General features: G+C 39.0%; 1 protein-coding gene across 1 annotated transcript in view; it reads right to left on the minus strand.

The window, feature by feature from the left end:
* PTH2R (parathyroid hormone 2 receptor) overlaps positions 1–15945 on the minus strand; it is an 83884-nt gene extending 67939 nt beyond the window's left edge. Inside the window, exon 1 of the mRNA XM_047084592.1 lies at positions 15871–15945. Within this exon, the coding sequence (XP_046940548.1) occupies positions 15871–15945 (75 nt within the window). The remainder of the gene's footprint in view (positions 1–15870) is intronic.
* Between the last annotated feature and the right edge of the window lie 6403 nt (positions 15946–22348).

A 22348-nucleotide genomic window follows, 5' to 3' on the forward strand; every position in this document is an offset into this window, starting at 1 on the left:
ATTATAACCATGACAGAGACAGATCAACTAAATGTTAAATGAAACATAATAGAATCTATTAATTTGAGGAAATTAAGTTCAAATATAATATGACTACTTGGCAAAGAATGTGAATGCAAAAGAAACCATGCGTTAGGTAGCTCCCCATAATTTACAGACTTCTATAAATATGAAAGGTTCCCTATTATTCTCAATGAAACCCAATTAGAACTGAGAATTTTTAAATTCCCACCCATTACCAGATCTCCTAAGCAAGAAACTAATTGTCAACTATTACTCATCAACTAATTTAAAATAACTCCCTTGACAATCAAATGAAGTAACTATGTGTACCTTCCTCAAAAGTAATTTACTTATTTTACACGAAGTTGCCATCAAAACATAAATTCAGAGGTAGTCAAGTTAAAAACTATGCACATAAGATCAAGGAGGTTTGTGCAACATTCACTCCTTAAGGCAAAGGCTCCCTTTTCAAATCTCAGCAAAGTTGGCTCAAGATTTTTAGTTATTTAAAAACCTAATTAGTTAGTTACATCTGAAATGGCTTTCAAAACCTTTCCACGCTAAGAATTTGAGAAGTTTTCTATGAACATAGAAAAGCTGAACATTTCCTTTGAATGAGGCCTCTGCAATTAGGGGGAAACACATGATTTCAAATACAGGCATACTTCACTTTATTGCGCTTCTCAGATACTTTTTTTTGTTTTTAACAAATTAAACGTTTGTGGTGACCTTGCATCGGTGAGTCTTTCAGCACCATTTTTCCAACAGCATTTGCTCACTTCATGTCTCTGTGTCATTCTGGTAATACTTGCAGTATTTCAAACTCTTTCATTTATTATTATATTAGTTATGGTTATCTGTGATCAGTGATTATGACTCACTGAAAGCTCAGATTATGGTTAGCATTTTTTTATTAATAAAGTATTTGTAATTAAGATATGTACATTGTTTTTTTCAGACATAATGCTATTATATACTTCATATACTACAGTATAGTGTAAATATAACTTTTATATTCACTGGGAAACCCAATAATTCTTTTGACTCACTTTATTGCAATATTCACTTTATTGCAATGGTCTGGAACCAAACCCATAATATCTCCAAGGTAAGTCTGTCGATCTTAAGTGTTTCATCATAAAAAATAAAAATAAAAAAAAGAATGAACGAAAAAGTGAGTGATGGATGTGCTAATGACCTTGATAATGATAATCATGTCACAATGTAGACATACATGAAATCATCATGTTGTACACCTTTGAAAGAATTACATTGTACAACCTAAAAAAAACAGTACAATACAAAATAAATAAGCTACCTTCACCCAAAAAAACAGTGTTGCCCTATTTGGGGACATAACAAATCATCAAGAAGATGACTGTTTCCTTCAAGCAGTTGGCAACAAGAATTTGAGATACAGAAAATCAGGCTGCAGGCCAAATTGCATTGGCCAACATTCCATCCATTTGCATCTATGGTGTCACCACCCGAGGCAACACATCTGTCATGCAGCATAGCTGTGGATTCCTGGGAAGGAGTAGTGACTGGGAAAAATACATGGTTGATATCCAATGGAAATGAGAAGGCTAATTTCCAGCAAAAGCAATGAGGTAAAAATCACCATCAATAATAAGGCCCATAAACTATAAGGTAAGTTTCACATAGTAGAAACTCTGTGCACTCATTAGCTATAACAATTATACATGTACATTAAGAGAATAAAGGAAAATTACTATGAAAGCTTGTAAATGAAACCATCTATGACCCCTCAAAAAACAGGGGGGATGAATGTTGGAACTAAACTCTGGTTTCCTTGATTTCTGATACAAGGATGTAACCACCAATCACATAATAGCTGGCTTTATGGATGAAAGAGAGGAGGCAAGGTGTGACTGTTCTTAGTTGAATGAGTAATAGTGGGGAGGAGGAGGAGGAGGAGGAAGAGATAACAAGTAATGAGGAATTTACTCAGCAGATACGGGAATAATAAAGGGTTTCTAAATCAGGAAGAAGTGTGAATCCACATGGTCTTACTGGAGGTAAAGTAAAATTTAACCCAGTGGGGTGGGGGTGGGGGGATAGGGGAGTGGGAGAGAGCTATATTTGACAAGACGGTGTGAGATCAGTGTAGTTTGGGACACAAACATTTGGACAGATAAATGGAGAGACAGGCAGAAGGGCCAAGAAGGCAGAGCAGCATGGAAGTTCTCGGCTTCTCTCATCCCTGAAATGCAGTTAGATCATCACCAAACCATTTTGCACACCTAGGAAATTGACCTGAGAACTAACACAACAATCTGCATAACTTGAGCCACAGAACTTGGCAAGTATGCTGTGAGGAGAGGTGAACTGGGGGAGAGAGAAGCCACGGAGGGTAGGGAGCTGTTTCGTGTGGGTTTTTTTTAATGTTTTATTTTTTATATTTGAGAGAGAGAGAGAGAGTAGGGGAGGGGCAGAGAGACAGAGACAGAATCTAAAGCAGGCTCCAGGTTCCAACCTGTCAGCACAGAGCCCGACGCAGGGCTTGAACCCATGAACCATGAGATCATGACCCGAGCCGAAGTTGGACGCTTAACCGACTGAGCCACCCAGGCGCCCCAAGTAGGGAGCTGGTTTTGCAGAGAGAGAACAGAGAAAGGGGAGAAGAGTGCAGGAAAAGCTCTCCCTCCAAAAGAGTGGAAAGAGAAAGAGTGGAAACACAAGGGACTGAACAAGAAATCTGCTCCCCAAAACCATTGACAGGGAGAAAGAAGAGGGTTTCAATACCATTAGGACTCTATAAACAGGGGTGCACAGAGCCAGAAATTTCAGAGCTCAGAGTTCCTGTGCCAGAGACTAGGAAGCTGGGTGAATCCATTTTCACCTCTCCTGTGTGTGCGCATAGATGCATACGCACACCTCACTGATCCACCCCAGTAAGCTAAGAAGGGCCACCTAGTGGAGAACAGAGCCATTACACCAAGCCCCGCCCAACTGCACCCTCACAGCAAATGCCCTAGAGGACCATCACAAGTCTCTCTGCATGCTGAGTATATGGACTATAAAGTGATTCATAGCTTGAATTTTAGGGGAAACTAGATGTAACTTCATTCAGGTTTCATTCTGTTTGCTGGTCTATTTTTTTTTCTTTGTTCTCCTCTCTTTTCTTTTTTCTTGGATACAGAAAGAGAAAAAATTTATTATTTTCATTTTTTTAAATAATTTTTTAAATTCTACTTACTATGTTTTTTGTTTTTTGTAATTTTTTAATTCTATGTCACTTTCTTCATTTCATTTTATTCCATTTTATTGTATATACTTTTTTAATTTTTAAACTTTTTCTTACTTTTTTCCTTTTCTTTCCCTTTTTTCTCTATTCTATCAAGTTTCTTTTAACAAGCAGACCAAAACACACCTAGGATTTAGCTTCCTTTATTTGATTTTTTGTGTTGTTTTTAATTTTTTAATTTTAATTTTTTATTTTATTAATTCTTTTTAATCTCCAAAATGATAAAACAAAGGAATTCACCCCCAAAAAAGAACAGGAAGAAATGACAGCCAGGGCTTAATCAATACAGATATAAGCAAGATGTATTCTAGAATTTAGAACTATGATAATAAGAATACTAGATGGGGTAGAAAAAAAGCATAGAATCCCTTTCTGCAGAGATAAAAGAGGTAAAATCTAATCATGACTAAATTAAAAATGCTATAACCGAGATACAGTCTCAAATAGATGTCACAGTGGCAAGGATGGATGAAACAGAGCAGTGAATTAGTGATATAGAAGACAAAACTATGGAGAATAATGAAGCAGAAAAAAAAAGAGGGAAACTAAGGCAAAAGAGCATGATTTAAGAATTAGAGAACTCAGTGACTTATTAAAAAGGAATAACATCTAAGTCATAAGAGTCCCAGAAAATGAAGAGAGAGAAAAAGGGGGTAGAAGGTTTTTGTGAGCAAATCACAGCAGAAAACTTTCCTAATCTGGAGAAAGACACAGACATCAAAATCCACGAAGCACAGAGAACTCCCAGTAGATTCAACAAAAACTGGCCATCAATAAGGCATATCATAGTCAAATTCACAAAATACACAGACAAGGAAAGAATTATAAAAGCAGCAAGGGGAAAAACATCCTTAACCTACAAGAGAAGACAGATCAGTTTCACAGCAGACCTATCCACAGAAACTTGGCAGGCCAGAAAGGAGTGGCAGGATATATTCAGTGTGATGAGTCAAAAAGATATGCAGCCAACAATTCTTTATCAAGCAAGGCTGTTATTCAAAATACAAGGAGGGATAAAGAGTTTCTCAGACAAACAAAAACTAGCAAGGGGAAAACTTGACAGTGACAAGCAGAAGAATGAACCTGGGGCGCTTTCTTACACCATACACAAAAATAATCTCAAAATGCATGAAAGACCTAAAAATAAGACAGGAAGCCATCAAAATCCTAGAAAAGAAAGCAGACAAAAACCTCTTTGACCTTGGCTACAGCAGCTTCTTACTCAACATGTCTCTGGAGGCAAGGGAAACAAAAGCAAAAATGAAGTATTGGGACCTCATCAAGATAAAAACCTTCTGCAAAGTGAAGAAAATAATCAACAAAATAAAATGCAACTGATGGAATGGGAGAAGATATTTGCAAATGACATATCAGATAAAGGGTTAGTATCCAAAATCTATAAAGAACTTACCAAACTCAACTCCCAAAAAACAAATAATGCAGTAAAGACATGGACGAAAGACATGAATAGACATGTCCATTCCAAAGAAGACAACCAGATGACTAACAGACACATGAAAAAATGCTCAACATCACTCATCACCAGGGAAATATAAATCAAAACCACAATGAGATACCACCTCACACCTGTTAGAATGGCTGCAATTAACAACTCAGGAAATGACAGATGTTGGTGAGGATGTGGAGAAAGAGGAACCCTTTTGCACTGCTGGTGGGAATGCAAACTGGTGCAGCCACTCTGAAAAACAGTATGGAGATTCCTCAAAAAATTAAAAATAGAACTGCCCTACAACCCAGCAATTGCACTAATAGATATTTATCTAAAGGATACAAAAGTACAGATTCAAAGGGGCACATGCACCCCACTGTTTATAGCAACACTATCAACAATAGCCAAAGTATGGAAAGAGCCCAAATGTCCATTGATGGATGAATGGATAAAGAAGATATGGTATATATATATATATATATATATATATATATATACACACACACATACATACACACACAATGGAATATTACTCAGCAATCAAAAAGAATGAAATCTTGCCATTTGCAACAACGTGGATGGAAATAAAATGTATAATGCTAAGCAAAATTAGTCAGAGAGACAAATATCATCTGACTTCACTCATGTGGAACATGTTGTATTAGTTCCAGATATATAGCATAATGATTTGTCATTCCACAATATATGCAAATATCAAATCATCCAGTTAACATCCATTACCATACATTTACAAAATTCTTTTTCTTGTGATAAGAAATTTTAAAATCTATCCTCTTAGCAACTTCCAAATATTCAAGACAGTATTATAACTATAGTCACCATGCTGTACATTACATCCTCATGACTTACTTATTTAAAAGACTTTTTTTTCAAGTAGGCTTCATGCCCAGCACAGAGACCAAGGCAAGGCTTGAACTCACAACCCTGAGATCAAGACCTGAGCCAAGATCAAGAACTGGACACTCAACTGACTGAGCAACCCAGGAACCCATGACTTACTTATTTTAAAACTGGAAGTTTGTTCTTTTGACAACCTTCACCCATTTTGCCCTGTTTGGGGTTTTTTGTTTGTTTGTTGGGTAAGGTATTTTGGGGTTTTTTTTTAACAGCACTATTAAAATACAAAGAACTGCATATATTTAATGGGTACAATTCAATGGGTTTGGACATATGCAAACATTTATGATACCATCACCCAAATCAAGGTAATAGACGTAGTCAATATCTTCCAAAGTGTCCTTGTGATTCTTGTCTGGTTTTTGTCTTTTGTGGTACAAAGAGTTAACATGAGATCTACCCTCTTAAACTTTGAAGTGCACAATACCATGTTGCTGACTATAAGCACTATATTGTCCTGCAGACCTCTAGAACTTGTTCACCTCACATAGCTGAAACTTAAATAGAAAGATGTTGTTCAATGGATAAGGTATTCTTTGTTTTCCTGTATCTGTATAATTAAAGCACAAATCTTATCTTGCTTTCAATGTAAAATTGTGCCAATATACATCTGACTAGATAACCTAGGGAAATTTCTTGGCACATATATCTGAAACCACAGGTAGAGCAGGCTTCAAAAGAATGACAGAATGTAAAGTTCACAAGGGTAGGGATTTTCAGGTTTGGATTTTTTTTTTCACTGTGCATCCTTCCTCTACCACTTGTCTTTGTTTGCCACAAAGTTGCTGAGGAGTTAAATGGATGTTGGAAAGGTAATAATAATGCTCCTTGCCAGGGCGCCTGGGTGGCTCAGTCTGTTGAGCGTCCAACTGTGTCTCAGGTCATGATCTTGTGGTTTGTGAGTTCAAGCCCCACAATGGGCTTGCTGCTGTCAGCTCAGAGCCTGCTTCCAATCCTCTGCCCCCCTTTTTCTGTCCCTCCCCAACTTGCAGTCTCTCAAAAATAAACACTTTCAAAAAGTGTTTCTTGGGGCGCCTCGGTGGCTCAGTCAGTTAAGCGTCCAGCTTCAGGTCAGGTCATGATCTTGAGGTCCATGAGTTCGAGCCCCACATCAGGCTCTGCACTGACAGCTCAGAGCCTGGAGACTGCTTCAGATTCTGTGTCTCCCTCTCTCTCTGGCCCACCCCCACTCACACTCTGTCTCTCAAAAATGAATAAATGTTTAAAAAATGTTTTAATAAAAATAATTAGTTAAATGCTTCTTGCCTTCCTCTTAAAGTTGTTGTGAGGATTAAAGAAAGTAATCCATATAAAGCATCTAGTTAAAGGTCTTTATATGGTGAACACTGCATAAATATTAACTAGTATTATGAAGCCTATACTTTTTTAAAAGATTTTATTTTTTAAGTAATCACTACACCCAATATGGAGCTCGAACTCACAACCCTGAGATCGAGTCACATGCTCCACCAACTGAGCCAGCCAGGTGCCCCACCAAGTCTATACTTTTATCACTTTCTACATATATTTGACCAACATAAACTTAATGAAGCAAAAAAGAAAAAAAAGTGCTGAACATGAGAACCTTTGGCAGAGATCGGCAGGCCTTTCCCATCTCTAGTTGAGGACCTTCTGTCTACACTGCACAAACAACTGAAGTAAAAGACAAAATACACGAGAGAAGGAGAATGGACAGATGCCACCGGATGGGAGACAGAAGGCACAGAACTCCTCTTTGCATTGTTGGCATTCGGTCTCCTCTAGAGTGGAAGCTCCTTGGAGAACGAGGCCATGTCTTAATCCCTTTGAGAGCCTGCACCATAAAGGTAATACCTAGTAGCCCACTGTAATTTTGCTAAATTGAAAACAAGAAGACCTAGGGAAAAAGGATTTTATTTGCAGGGTACCTCCTGTTCACAGAAAAGATGTCAGCCAGTTTTCTACTCATTCGACACCACTCATTGTGCTGGTTTTGCAGCGAGGATTGTTGAGTATATTTATTCTACAAGTATCTACCAAGACCTTTCATGGAAAAAACACTACTTATAGACACTGTGGCCAAAGATAGAAATAAAAGAAACCCTAACCATGGATCTGGCCCTCAGGTAGGTCAGGAGCTACAGTGTGGCTCTTGGGCACTTACTACACAATTAGCATGAGTGGTAAAAAAAAAAAAAAAATGTGATAGACCCACAAACAAAATGCCATTACTTATATATGACCAATCTGGTGAGAAACAGAAGTATATTGCATTTTGTGGATTGATCTTTAAAAGGCATTTTTAAGACTGCGGGAAAGCCCCATGTGTCCACCTATGGTTTCTTCTAATTTTTAGATATCTCTAACTTCAATTAATCCACATGAAAACTGTGCTTAACTTTCACTTACATGACTACCCAAAAGCTTCTGGATGTCATGTCTTACTGATTTTATTCATCTAGGAAATAAGATGCCAGAATATATGCTCAGAGGAGAAGTTCCACCTTGGGCTCATTATATGCATGAGTGCCTTTCTGAAGGTAGATTCTCTTGTAGTGTGGGCAGAAGGATATGCAAGCTTAGACATATCTCATGCCCACAAAATTGGTTTAAATGCATTGTTAAACATAATCTTTGCTCTCAGAAAGTGTATTTTAAAAAAATAACTGAATTTTTTTTCTCATAGAAAACAGCACTAGCCTCATTATATAAGTAAGGAAAGTGACAAGTAATATAAACTATTCTTATTCAAGAAATTGCAACCAGTTTGCAATTTGATGTAAATGGTTTCATAAAGGAAAGACAGAAGTTTGCCTTAATGACACATAGAAGTCCATTCCAATCTAGTCACACGAATATTTGGCCAGAGTGTTAAGCAACACTTTTGTTTGTTTGCTAGGTGTTTAAATATATTATAGCTACATATCTTGTTTTTTTTATTATTTTTATTTATTTATGTATTTTGAGAGAGTGAAAGAGAGAGCGAGCACCAGCAGGGGAGGGGCAGAGAGAGAAGGAGAGAGAGAGAGAGAGAGAGAGAGAGAGAGAGAGAGAGAGGAGAGAATCGCAAGCAGGTTCTGTACTGTCAGTGCAGAGCCCAACGCAGGACTCAAACACATGAATTGTAAGATCATAACCTGAGCCAAAGTCAAGAGTCAAACACTTAACCAACTGAGCCACACAGGGGCACCCAATACGTATGTTATCATTAACAAGAGTATTTGACTTATTTGCTAATTCAAGCAGCAATATATAATACTTCTTCTATCTGCGATCATGCAAACACTTACCAATATTCAATGAGTATCTACTAGGTACCATATTCTGTAGAAAGTTATTAAGAATCAGTTCTTGCCCTCATGTAGTCCACTATCTGTGGCAGAACATCAAAACAGCTATTTTTAGACATTTTTTAAAGAAATAGCATATCATTTATGATTTTAAAACAAAAATCATACATGATGTAATTCAGAACTTTCTACATGAGCCATACATTTAACAAACCAATAAAATTAGCACTGATGAACACGAGCAAATATTATACTTGATAAAACTTTAGAAGAAGTCCCAGTTGAAGTAATAATAATAAACAAGATAGAATGCCTATAATAATAACTACCATTCAATATTACATTGAGAGTTCTAACTAATGCAATAAGACAAAAGATAAAAAGAAGTAACAGATATAGTTATTGGAGAAAATTGTTACTGCTCCAGAATAAACTTGGTAGGTATGAATCAATAACTAAAAATAACAGTTTCTCTATACCAACAGTAGCTAATTAGAAAACATAATCAAAATGATGATGATGATGACAATGATGGCAGGGAGAATGAGCAAACTCTGTGACATGTACTACATTAAATGCTTCTCCTGAGGTTTTCATGATGTGTAACCCACACACCAACTCAATGAATTTGGCCTTAGGTCATCCCCATTTTTCAAATGGAGACACTGAGTTTTTGAGATGTTAAGTGATAGCTAGAGAGTAGGAAACATAGATTCCAAATTCAGTTCTTAGATCACAAATTCAGTTCTTATATCAAAGTCCATCATCTTAACCATTTTATATACTTTTGTCCCCCTCCAAAAAGCTATGATTTACTTTCTTTGAGCATCTATAAAATTCCATCAGCCAATGGAATAACGGTCAGGCTCAACACTGAGCCTGCTTGTTTATCACTTATTAGGACAAGAGAGCTCTGGAAACATTGAACTCTCTTAGAGACCAACAGCACTTTTCTCTCCATCTCCATGACTAGAAAGATGCAGGTTCTGTGAGATCCTTTACACCCAGGGCAGTTACTTCTGTCCCTTAGAAGAGAGTGATTAATTTTTAAAATTAAAACTGGAGTAAATGCTTAGAGACTTCAGTTCCAAGTGGGATCAAAGAGGATGAGTTTTCTTAAAATGAAAGAAATACAAATGATCTCATTCAAACATGTATGCTACCCAAAGGCACCATGCTAATTGTCACAAGGTGTTCCAAATTGTTTATTAGTCCCTTGTCCCCTGTGAGTTTACAATCCAGGGGTAATCTTACGAAAAAACCTATCTGCATACCCTCTTTTAAACAAGTTAGCCAGTCCTTTTAATTCCATTGTAGTCTCGTTGAGAATATCATTCACACATGTGGTTTCAGGGACCCCCTATGAAGTGCTGATGTTAATCCAGAGCTTTTCTTAAGCTTTATAATATCCAACCATCTACTAAATAACTCAGGTACCTCACACACAGCTTATCTAAAAATGTCACTCATCATATCTGCCCCGACCCACTCTTCCTTCACCTGAATGTACCTTCTAACTACCTCTTGATTCCCTCTGCTTACTTGCATCTCCAGTTCTACAAAGACACACCAGTGTTATCAGAATGGCTGCAACTGCCTTCTGATTAGCTGCTCTGTCTTCAGCATGGTTTCTTGAAAGGGGAAGACAGATATTAATCAAGTACCCACATTAATAAATACTCAGAAGATAGTTTGTTAATAAATTAATAAACACTATGAATAAAATGTCCAATTGCTGTCAGAATGTAATTGGGTTCTGAAGGAGAAACTGTAAGGAATAGAAGGAACAGTGTTGGAGGCAGAAAATAACCTTGAAAAATTCACACACACACACACACACACGTAAAGCCTTTAGTGGCTCCCAGTCATGTTTAGAAATAATCTCAATCTGGGGTGCCTGGATGTCTCAGTAGATTGCTCAGGTCATGATACCGTGGTTTGTAGGACTGAGCCCCATGCCTGGCTCCACGCTGACAGGGTGGAGCATGCTTAGAATTCTCTCTCTCTGTACCTCCCTGACTTGTGCTCCTGCACTCTCACTCTCAAAAATAAAAAATAAATAAAATAAATTTTAAAAATCTCAATCTAATAATTATCCAATAAAAAGCCCTTAGCCAATCTACTTATAGAAAAGATCTGGCATTTTCATTATTAGACACCTTAAGGCTTTTGCATGTTTGCATATTTTTCTTTTTTTCCTTTTTTCAAAAAAAAAGTTTATTTTTTTCAGACAGAGAGAGAGACAGAGAGAGCACGTACAGGTGAGTGGCAGAGAGAGAGACAGGGAGAGAGAGAATCCCAAGCAGGCTCTATGACGTGGGGCTCAATCTCACACTGTATGATCATGCCCTGAGCCAAAATCAAGAGTCAGTTGCTTAACCAACTAAGCCACTCAGGCGCCCCTGTTTGCATACTTTTCAATTCAATATTCTCACATCCCATGAGATAAACACCATTATTGCCCATCACTTTAGAATGGAGGAAACGAAGACTCAAAAGGTACAATGGGCTGCCTAAAGTCACATTGCTGTTAAAAGATTTAAAGAGTAACTCAGGAAGAAGGCAAAAACCCCAGAAGAAAGAAAGAACATGGATTCTAGTACATGACAAAACCAACTGAAGCTCAAGATGGGAAAATAAACGGAATGTGTGAACGTCAGTGAAAGATAGTATTTTTATTCACAAAGAATTGAGGAAGTTCCAAAGACATGAAACCTCTCTGTGCATTGGCAGGAAAAGGCCATATCTAGCTCCCTTCCATCTTGGAGCTTCTGGGCTGCCAGGGCTGAAGATTCTACCCACAGTGCAGCCACAGAGAAGTCCACCGCCTTAGGGCTACAAGCCTTCCCCTATGACTAGAAGACAATGAAACCATCCTGGCTGTCAACAGGACAGAAGGAGAACTAACCAACCACTGGATCTTTAACTACAGTAGTGCTTATGGAAATAAGTACAATGCAGACATAATCCAGGCAAGTTTCAGCTTGATTTTACTAAAAACAGTCCCTTAGCTTACCATCTTCGAGAAGCTGCCTATGTCTTCATTCTGTCCTCCTTCTTAAATCTACCAATGATGGCTTGTTGGTAGTTACATCTGTTATCACCACAATCTCCAACTGACATAGAGATTGACATACAGGCTGTAGGCTTACTCATTTTATTTATTTATCGATCTATCCCCTTTTACCTCTATACCCCACTCCTACTTCTCTACCTTCCCAAATGCAACCACTTGTGTGAATAGACATATACACATATATCTTTTATCTCGATGTTTATACAATATGTATTGCTGCTTCGTGTGCTTGTATTTAAACGTATGTAAATGGAATTTTGTCATATATCTCATTGTTTATATGCCATATCTTATCCTCTTTGAAAGGATCTCATATATGCTATTTTGTGTACCTTGAATCTACTGCTTTTTAAGTTTCACAGTATCCCATTATGAACACCCAGTTGACCCCAACACCACAGAATTATTGCAATAACCACTATGGACTTGTGTGAGAAATTCCTTGGGATATATACACAGGGGTGAATACTGTTGGGACAGAAGGTATGAATAAACATAATTTAGCTAAGCAGTGCCAAACTGATCTCCACAATGAGAGCATCAATCTGGGGGGAGTGAGAGGGAGAATTTCAGAGTAGAAGCTAGGGTCTAAATCATAACTACTCTACTTGTTACCTGTGTGACTTGAGAATATTACCTAACATATTTTAGCTCCATTTTCTCATGAAATGGATAATTACAGTGCCTATCCCATAAAGTTACCACGAGAATTAAATGAGATAACAATAGATTAAAATGTTTAGCACAGTATTTAGTACTTGGTAGGTAAATAAATATTATCACTGATTATCATCCCCTCCCCACAAGTAAGAGATTTGATTCCCCAGTAGACTCTGAATCTTTACACTAGAAGGTCAGTATAGCTTATCCTTCTTAGTGAACAAAATAAGAGTAGAGAGAATAAGTTTCATGCCCAAGGAGGTTTCGTGTTATCAGAGGAGGAATTTGAACATGGTTTTTGGGTTCCGAGGCTACTGCTCCTTCCCCCACACCAGAATGTCCCTGAAATGATTACTGAAAAATAAAACCTGCCCGTTGGTATCTGCTCAAACCTAGTACTCTATAGAACATATATACTTCCATCCACTATGTCATGATCTTCTGGGAATTTTCCCCAGTTGTGGTGATGGATTTGCATTCACTTCCCTGCCCATACACTGTCAGAGCCACACTGATCTGCAGCCATGGAGCCTGGTGTAGGTGACTGAATCATGTGGAGTCAGCTGACTCTCGAGCCCAGCAAACCCAATGTTGTTCCTTGATAATTTTGTAAGGAAGGCAGACACTGAGATAGTCATTCAAGAAAGAACCAACCATTTGTCTGTAAGGAGTATGGTTGCCTGACAGCCTCTAGCTGCCGGACTTTCAAATGCCAGTCTCAGATCTGGGGCCAAGTGTACAATTACACAAACAACCCTGAGCTAGTAAATAAGCAACAGCGGGAGTACTAGGAGCTGGCCACTTTATCGCCACGTGGGACTCCTCCGATGGGCAACATTTACCCCTGAGGTCTGCGTGAGGTTGGCCGAGACTCTGGCAGATTTGCATCCCGATGTGAAGCTCTCCCTGTCCGATCCTACTTTCTCACTCCCTTCTCTTTCAGAGGCATTATCCCCCCACCAAAGAAATCTAATTGTAACACTAGTTCCATCTCAGAGCCTGTGTCCAGAAGGACCCACTGACACAGTAAACAAAATACTACACATATTTATACAGTGCTCCCCATTGCCACATGATCACCTGCTTTTAGGAAAGGCATTACTGGGCACTGTCATAACACCTGGGGCGTTAATGCATGGGTTTTGAACTGTGCATTCAGGCCAAGGCAGCAATTTCACCAACCAAAAATCACAGAGATATTTAAAAACAATTGACAGATACTAGTCTATATTATCTATTTTGGGACGTGATCCAATGTTTACTGAATGTTAAACATTTGTTCTACACAAGCTTTTCTGCTTTGATGCATTCCCTTCAATATATTCTCTAAATTCAATATACATATTAGCTGGGAATGAAGACGAAGAAACTGGATATCAGAGAAGGTGTCAGTGTGTTGACCTAAATCACTTTCTTTTCACTTCCAGATTTCGCTTAACCTTCAGATTTTGCTCAAAGGGCCAAAAATGTAACATATTATCACAAACTGTCATTTCATACAATTCTTAATTTATAAATATAAACTGAAGTCAGTTTAAAGCAATGTGTCTTAACCAGAGCTAACTTTGCCTCCCAAGGGACATGTGGCAACATCTAGAGACATTTTTGGTTGTCAAAACTGGGCAGGTGTCAAGGGATGCTACGGGCATCTAGTGGGAAGGACAGGGGCGCTGCTAAATACCCTACATGAACAAGACACTCCCCACAACAAGGAATTATATGGCTCAAGATGTAAATAGTTTAAAATTACAGAAAAAGCATCCAAATGTCCTTATTGTTTTATTGAAAGCTAAAAGTAAAGGAAAAATTCTTCCCACAATCCCATAGTGATTGGGGGTGAGGGTGGGGGGTTGTGCTAATCGATATCTCCCCATTCCCTTAGAAAAAGCAATCTAGAACACTGAATAAAACAAATGGTTAATTTTTCCTTTATACAAGGAAGCAATGTTTTTAAGCACATTATTCGTATTTTATGAGACAGAAACACAGGAAATATATTAGAGATCACCAGAGTTCCATAACTGTCACCAAATTCTTAGCGTGTCTTTTTTTCCCATTTGCTCATATTCCTTCTGTTGTGTTAGTGAAAATTTTCAGGTTTGAGCATACCCTACAATTGCTAATAGTATTAGTCAAGATAAAACACACATATTGTTTGACTGATTTTTTCACATAAGTAGTTTGCATTAGACATCCTGGTCATGCTAGGAAAAGCCCAGTATTTAGCAGAACACTATTCCCTTTACCTTAGCGCTGTTAGGATAATTGACATATAAACTGGTCATCTGAAAGCCAAAAACATAGTAGTAAGTTTGGACAGTATCAGTACATAAATCAATGCCTTGATTTTCTCATGGTTAAAGAATGTAAAACAAAAAAACTAACAAAAAAAAACAAAACACAACACAGAAACACTTGGGGCTCCATTTAATGGTCAAGGTGCGCCCCCTGCTGAAAAGAAGAGAGAAATAATGTTGATACAGCTTAAATTCACAGGGCTCTTCTGCATTACACCCACAACTACACGCATCTCCTTACAGTTCATCTGAAAAGCTGAGTGTAAACCCTACATTTTATTTGACTCAAAAAAATGTGACGTTGAATTGTAATTTGCACATTATAGAGGTTCCATTCAAAAAATTCACCCAGAAAATCTCTAAACAGTACTAGCGGTACAAAATGACAACTATCGCTGATTCTTAACATTAGCAAACTGAGCCTTATTTAACACTGTATTTCTCTTCTATCTAACATCTTCGCATTAATGATACGTGATTCTCTATCAGGGAAAGCCGGTTATCCCGGCTTTCAGTAGTAGTTACTATCAATCCTAGAAGTTTAAGTTCTCAAAAGTGACAGTAAATTGCCAGCAGACAAAAATAATTTGGATTAATTAAATGAGAACCAAGGAGTGTAAGGGGAAGAAAAGTTCATTCACCTCCCAGCGTCGCTTCCTGATCCAGAACCCGTGAATATCCCTTCACCTTGCGTATGCCAAGACGGTGGTCTGAATAGTACCCACCCCAGGACCCTCACCTAAAGTAATTCTTTGCAGCTCCACTAAATGCCTGTCAAACCCTGCTGGGTGCACGTGTGTGTGTGTGTGTGTGTGTGTGTGTGTGCGCCCGGATGTGTCAGTGTGAGCCCAGCGCGCTTCGGTCTCCGTCTCCCTAACGCCACGTCCCGAGGCTCCGGGAAGCAGGTGCCGCGGGGCACGGACTCTTACCTGGGCTCCGACGAGAAGGCAACCTCCGAGCAGCAGCCACCCCCAGACGTGGGGCGACGCTCCCGGCCCGGCCATGCCCGGACCAGCCCGAGCGAGAAGACGGACGCTCACCCCGGAGCCCGGAGAGGCTCCCCACTCGCAACTTGGCCAACGCGGGGCAAACTTGTGGCCGGGAGCGCGGCGCAGCTGGGGCGGCGGGAGCGCGTCTCGGATCCCCGTCCTGCGCGCCGCCGCCCGCGCCTCGGTCGGGTCTGCCGGGGAGAGCGGCTCGGCTCCCGGCCTTGACTCACCGCCCCGCGAGGCCCGCGTGGGAGAGGGGGGCGCTCTCGGACCACCACCCCCCCCGCCCCCGATCCCGGCGCGCCCCGCGTGGAGGCAGGAGGGGAGGGGGGACGCTCGCGCTCCTCCTGAAAGTCACTGCGTCCTGCAGCCCAGAGGACCCGAGGGCCTCGGACCCTGGGCGCTGCTGCCGCCACCCGCAGCTCCCGCCGTCTCTACTTCTGTCCACTCTACCGGCTTCCAACCCGCTGTCTCTTGGGGCGCCCTGGGTCCTCGGGGAGTGATCTCAAAGTTCCCTGCTGTCCAGAAGAGCCACCAGTCAAGGCAGGCCCTGGGTAGTGTGGTGTGCTGCACCTGTGTGCTAAGCACTGTCCACAACCCTCTCAAGTTCTCTGCTTGCCTTTCTCCTAACCACTGTTTATAATAATTGTGGGGGGCGGGAGGGGGAGAGGGAGGGAGAGAAGGAGAGGGGGAGGGGGAGAGAGAGAGAGAGAGAGAGAGAGAGAGAGAGAAGGAAGGGGGAAAGGAGGAAGAGAGGGAGAGGGTGTGGGAGAGAGTCTACTCCAGCAGAAATCTCTGGGTCAAGATTTCTTTGCATCATTTTGAGTTTTGGGTCCAGACATTAAAGAAACGCAACTGACATTCGTTTATAGTTGTGTGTGTGTGTGTGTGTGTGTGTGTGTGTGTGTGTGTGTGTGTAAACATCTTCATCTGGGACAAAACCTGTTCCTTATTTTTCTTACAGGCATAAAAGATGCCAAAGACCTTGCTTTACAGACATTGAGTTCAGGAATATTCAGTCTCCCAGGATCTGACCCAGTTGGGAAAGAATGATTCTTATAGAGGAAACAAAATAATTCCCTCTCCTCTTGACAATGAAGATCTGAGATTTGTCACAATTGGCTTTCACAGGAGTGCCAAAGTGAAAACTGGGTTTGCTTTTAAAATTTGTAGATTATTAATGGTTGACCACTGTAAAACACTAGAAAGGGATAACTTTTATGTCTGTTTCTACATGTCTAAAAATGTTTACTCCTATCTATTTTAATAGCACTGTTTATATTATGTATATGTATTGTGAAAAATCTCATGTGCTCTTCGGAAGCAGCAAAATCTAAATTATACAACATACACACAGGCACACACCTGTAAAATTACCAAGTATAGTTCACTTCCTATTTATTCTATCAAAGATTTATTCACTCTCTGTGGTGATTATTATCTAACATCTTCAGTTTGATTAAATTATTTAGAATTATTACCTGTTATATTATCCTACTCTAGCAAGAAATAATGGCAATAGCAATAATACTGATAGATAGCATTAAGTCATTTATTCCATTCCCATTATTCTTCTAAGAACTTTACCTAAAACTAATCTTTCCATTAACTGTGAGAGATAGGCATTATTGTTAGCCATATTTACAGATAAGGAAACAGACAGTAAGTCATTTGCCCAAGGTCCAAATATTCTTATTTTCTTAAGTGTATTTATTTACTTTGAGAGAGGGAGAGAGAGAGCATGAGTGCAAGCAGGGGAGGGGCAGAGAGAGAGGGAGAGAGAATCCCAAGCAGGCTCCACACTGTCAGCACAGAGCCCAAAGCAGTGCTCAATCTCAGGAACTGTAAAATCATGATCTGAGCCAAAATCAAGAGCCAGATGCTTAATCGACTGAGCCACCCCAGTGCCCCAAGGTCCAGATATTCTATTGTTGTGTCACTACTAATCATGTGCCCCTCTATTTGTGCAAAAGCATTATTACAGATTTTTTCCATATTCCTTAGACCTCACAAAACCAGAAACACTTTTCCAGCCAGATTTTATTTTTCTTTGTTTGCCCTCCCTAAACTTGAAAATGATTTACCGCACATTACAGCAGTGGTTCTGAGCCAAGGATAATTTTGTCCCCCAGGGGACACCTGGCAGTGTCTGGACACATGTTTCGTGTGGCACACAACACATTACTAGCATGCAGTGGGTAGAGGCCAGGGATGCTGGCACACATCCCACAATCCACAGGACAGCTTCTCGTGACAGACAAATCCCTGTCCCCAAACGTCAATAGTGACAAGGTTGAGAAACCCTGCATTACAGTAAAAAGGGTACCCAAAACTGTCAGCTGTTTATTAACTAGATGTTCAATAAAATAAAACAGGCCTATATATTGGAACTTACAATCAATTTGTGTAAAACTTATGCTATTTAAATGGTTCATTCATACAAACAGGTAAAAATCCCCAGGCTCTAGACTAAATTTATTCAAAATTTTGAAGATATTAAATCATGCTACATGAAAAAGTTAGGTAAAATAAAAAATAATAACACAAACTGCTATGAGATCATCAGGATATTTGTGACCCTTGCTGGAAAATATATAATTGCTGATATTGTGGGTAAACTAGGAACAATTAGTTAAGCTCAGTTGTAAACCAATAACTTAAAAAAAAACAAAAAACAAAAAAAAAAAAAACCCTTTATGTTGAGTTGATGGAGTGACTTACCCAACAAATCTCTTTGCAAATTATATCTTGTCAAGCCTTAAAATCAATGAAAGATAAGTGACAGCTCTGATCATCCCACAAATGAAAAACAGGGTCTTGATCATTAAAGGGATTCAATCCCAAGCAAATCATAGCCCCAAGGAAATGATCTGACTTCTGGCAGTTTTGTTTTGTTTGTTTTTGCAGTTGTTCATTGTTGTCTTTTGTAGGTCCCCTATGTCACATACTGACCTGTGTCAGAATTAGCTGGCATGCTTGTTAAAAATGCACATTCTTGACTTTACCTCAGACCTGCTGAACCCCTATCTCCAGGGATGGCACTTGGAAATCTACATTTTTACAAGCTCATACAATTCTCATACAAGATAAAGTTTCAGCACCACTGTTTAGACTGGTACATGCAGCTGGCGTGGGCTCCCTGGGGCAGTTGTGAGGTCTGATAGCCCAATACTTACTTCTCTTCCATGAAAAGTGCACTATCCTCTGCGACAAAGGGGCAGGGGTGGTGGCTCAACAGCCTACTTTGTTTTGTTTTATTTGTTTGTTTTTTAATTTACAGGGAGGGGGACAAAACAGAAGAGACTCACAAATATGGAGAACAAACAGAGGGTTACTGGAGGAGCTGTGGGAGGGGGGATGGGCTAAATGGATAAGGGGCACTAAGGAATCTACTCCTGAAATCATTGTTGCACTATATGCCAACTAATTTGGATGTAAATTTTAAAAACTAAAAAAATAAATAAGTAAAAAGAGTCTCTTATGTTTTGTCCCCCTCCCTGTTTTGATATTATTTTTGTTCCCCTTCCCTTATGTTCATCTGTTTTGTCTCTTAAAGTCCTCATACAAGTGAAGTCATATGATTTTTGTCTTTATCTAATTTTGCTTAGCATAATACTGTCCAGTTCCATCCACATAGCTGCAAATGGCAAGATTTCATTCTTTTTGATTGCCGAGTAATACTGTGTATATATATATATATATATATATATATATATATATACATACACACACATACATACCACATCTTCTTTATCCATTTATCCATTGATGGACATGTGGGCTCTTTCCATACTTTGGCTATTGTTGATAGTGCTGCTATAAACATGGGGGTGCATGTGTCCCTTTGAAACAGCACACCTGTATCCCTTGGATAAATGCCCAGTAGTGCAATTGCTGGGTCATAGGGTAGTTCTATTTTTAGTTTTTTGAGGAACCTCCATCCTGTTTTCCAGAGTGGCTGCACCAGCTTGCATTCCCACCAACAATGCAAAAGAGATCCTCTTTGTCCGCATCCTCGCCAACATCTGTTGTTGCCTGAGTTGTTAATGTTGCCATTCTGACAGGTGTAAGATGGTATCTCATTGTGGTTTTGATTTGTATTTCCCTGATGATGAGTGATGTTGAGCATTTTTTCATCTGTCGGTTGGCCATCTGGATGTCTTCTTTGGAGAAGTGCCTATTCATGTCTTTTACCCATTTCTTCACTGGATTATTTGTTTTTTGGGTGCTGAGTTTGATAAGTTCTTTATAGATTTTGGATACTAACCCTTATCTGATATGTCGTTTGCAGCCTACTTTGTAAAGCGGAGATATGGGGACAGGAGGGTGTTAGCCCGACTTCCTCAATTGCACAAGAACAGCCTTATTGTAAGGAAGACCACTTTTGTTTTGGTTGTTGTTACTCCATTTCTGAGTGTAGGTGTCTTCCCATGTTCTAACGCTGTGCTTCTGTCTTTGTGTTCGTGGAGGAGGACCACAGGATCTGAAGCTCTGCTCTGCTTGCTCAAGCTCCAGTGCTCCTTTCTGAGCTGCTCTTGAGCAAACCCACACACTGTCTCTAGGGACTAACTGGAAAAGCTTTATTCTAGGAGCAAAGATCCCTGCTATCAGCTGCTCTAGATTTGGGGAAAGGGCAAGGAAAGTGCTAAAATAATTAACTAAATTGAGATTAATTAATCAATGTGATTTAATTGCCTTAATGACTTGTTTAAGTCCCTTCAAGCTTTTTGATCCCAAGTTTGTGTATGGTTTTTGCTGTTGTTGCTGTGTCTCTGATTGTGTCTGCGTCTCTGTGTGTATGTGCGTGTCTGTGAGTGTGTGTGAGTCTGTGTCTGTGTGTGTATTTGCAGTTGTATCTGCTTTCAGCATTCCAGGAATTTCTCAAAAACTCTAGTGTACCAATCTCAGTCTTTGATGTTTTCCAGTAGAATGAAATTTGATTCTTTAAAAATACAGGGGCACCTGGGTGGCTCAGTCGGTTAAGCATCCGATTGTGGCTCAGGTCGCGATTTCATGGTTTGTGGTTTTGAGCCCCACATCAGGCCCTATGTGGACAGCTCAGAGCCTGGAGCCTGCTTCTGATTCTGTGTCTCCCTCTCACTCTGCCCTTCCCCACTCATCCTCTGTCTCTCTCTCTCTCTCAAAAATAAATAAACATTAAAGAAAAACAATTTTAATACAGAGTTGACCCCTGTACAATGCAGGGGTTAGGGGCACTGAACCCTAGTCAGTCAAAAATCCATGTATAACTTTTGACTTCCCCAAACTTAACTACTAATAGCTTAAACAGTCAATTAATGTGTATTTTTGTATGTTATATGTATTAAATACTGTATTCTTAACAATAAAATAAGCTAGAGAAAAGAATGCTATTTCACAAAAGAATGCTATTGAGAAAAGGAAGAAAGAGAAAATACACTTACAGTACTAAACTGGATTTACCAAAAAAATCCACATATAAGTGGACCCTTGTAGTTCAATCATGATGTTCAAGGGTCAATTATATATATATTTTTTCTCTCATTTCAATGAAGCTTTACACAGGAAGTAGAAACAAATATATATTCCCAGCCTACTATCGTTTTCTGGAAACCCAAGTTAAAATATATTTTAAAAATTTTGGGGGCAACTGGGTGGCTCAGTTGGTTGAGTGTCTGACTCTTGATTTAAGCTCAGGTCATGATCCCAGGGTCGTGGTATCGAGCCCCATAGCAGGCTCCATGCTGAGTAAGGAACTTGCTTAGAATTCTCTCTCTCCCTCTTCCCCCTTCCCTGATTCTTAATTAATTAATTAATTAATTAATATTCTTAGTCACACTTTTTTAAATAATATCTGCTCCAAAAGCAAATTTTGAGAATGCAGAAAAATCATGAAGAAGAGAATAAAAATCAATCAAAATTCCTTTATCTAATCTTGTGTCTACACATAATTATTTTAAAGTAAAATTGGCCTTTTAGTGTATATAACATTTTTTAAAGGAGGAGAAACAGACTCAATAAGAATGTTGGGCTGGATCAGTTTTATTATTTAATTTTCTATACTTTCTATATGTTTATTGTATGATAACATATTCTGGAAATAAAAAGTTATAAAAATATTCTAGAAACAAAAATATCACTGTGGTAACTTCCTTGAACATATATTTTAATGTAAATCATTGAATATTATCTTAAAATTTTAAATCAAAGTTTTTGTTAACCGTATGCTTAAATTTAAAGTTTATTGTGTATACATGTATTTACAAAGTGAACTTATTTGTAATCTCAGTAGAGCATTTTCCTACACTCTTGCTTTCATTAGTATTATTATTTTTTAGACTCCCATCCATTTAACAAGAATGATATGTCATTATTGCCTTAATTCTATTTTTTAGTTTGCTAACACAGTTGACTGTTGTATATATTTATTGGGTAATTA

Source organism: Lynx rufus, unplaced genomic scaffold, assembly GCF_022079265.1.
Source record: "Lynx rufus isolate CCGP_SWC_20201006 ecotype Redwood Valley unplaced genomic scaffold, mLynRuf1.p SCAF_2, whole genome shotgun sequence".
In the NCBI taxonomy this organism is placed as follows: Eukaryota; Metazoa; Chordata; class Mammalia; order Carnivora; family Felidae; genus Lynx; species Lynx rufus.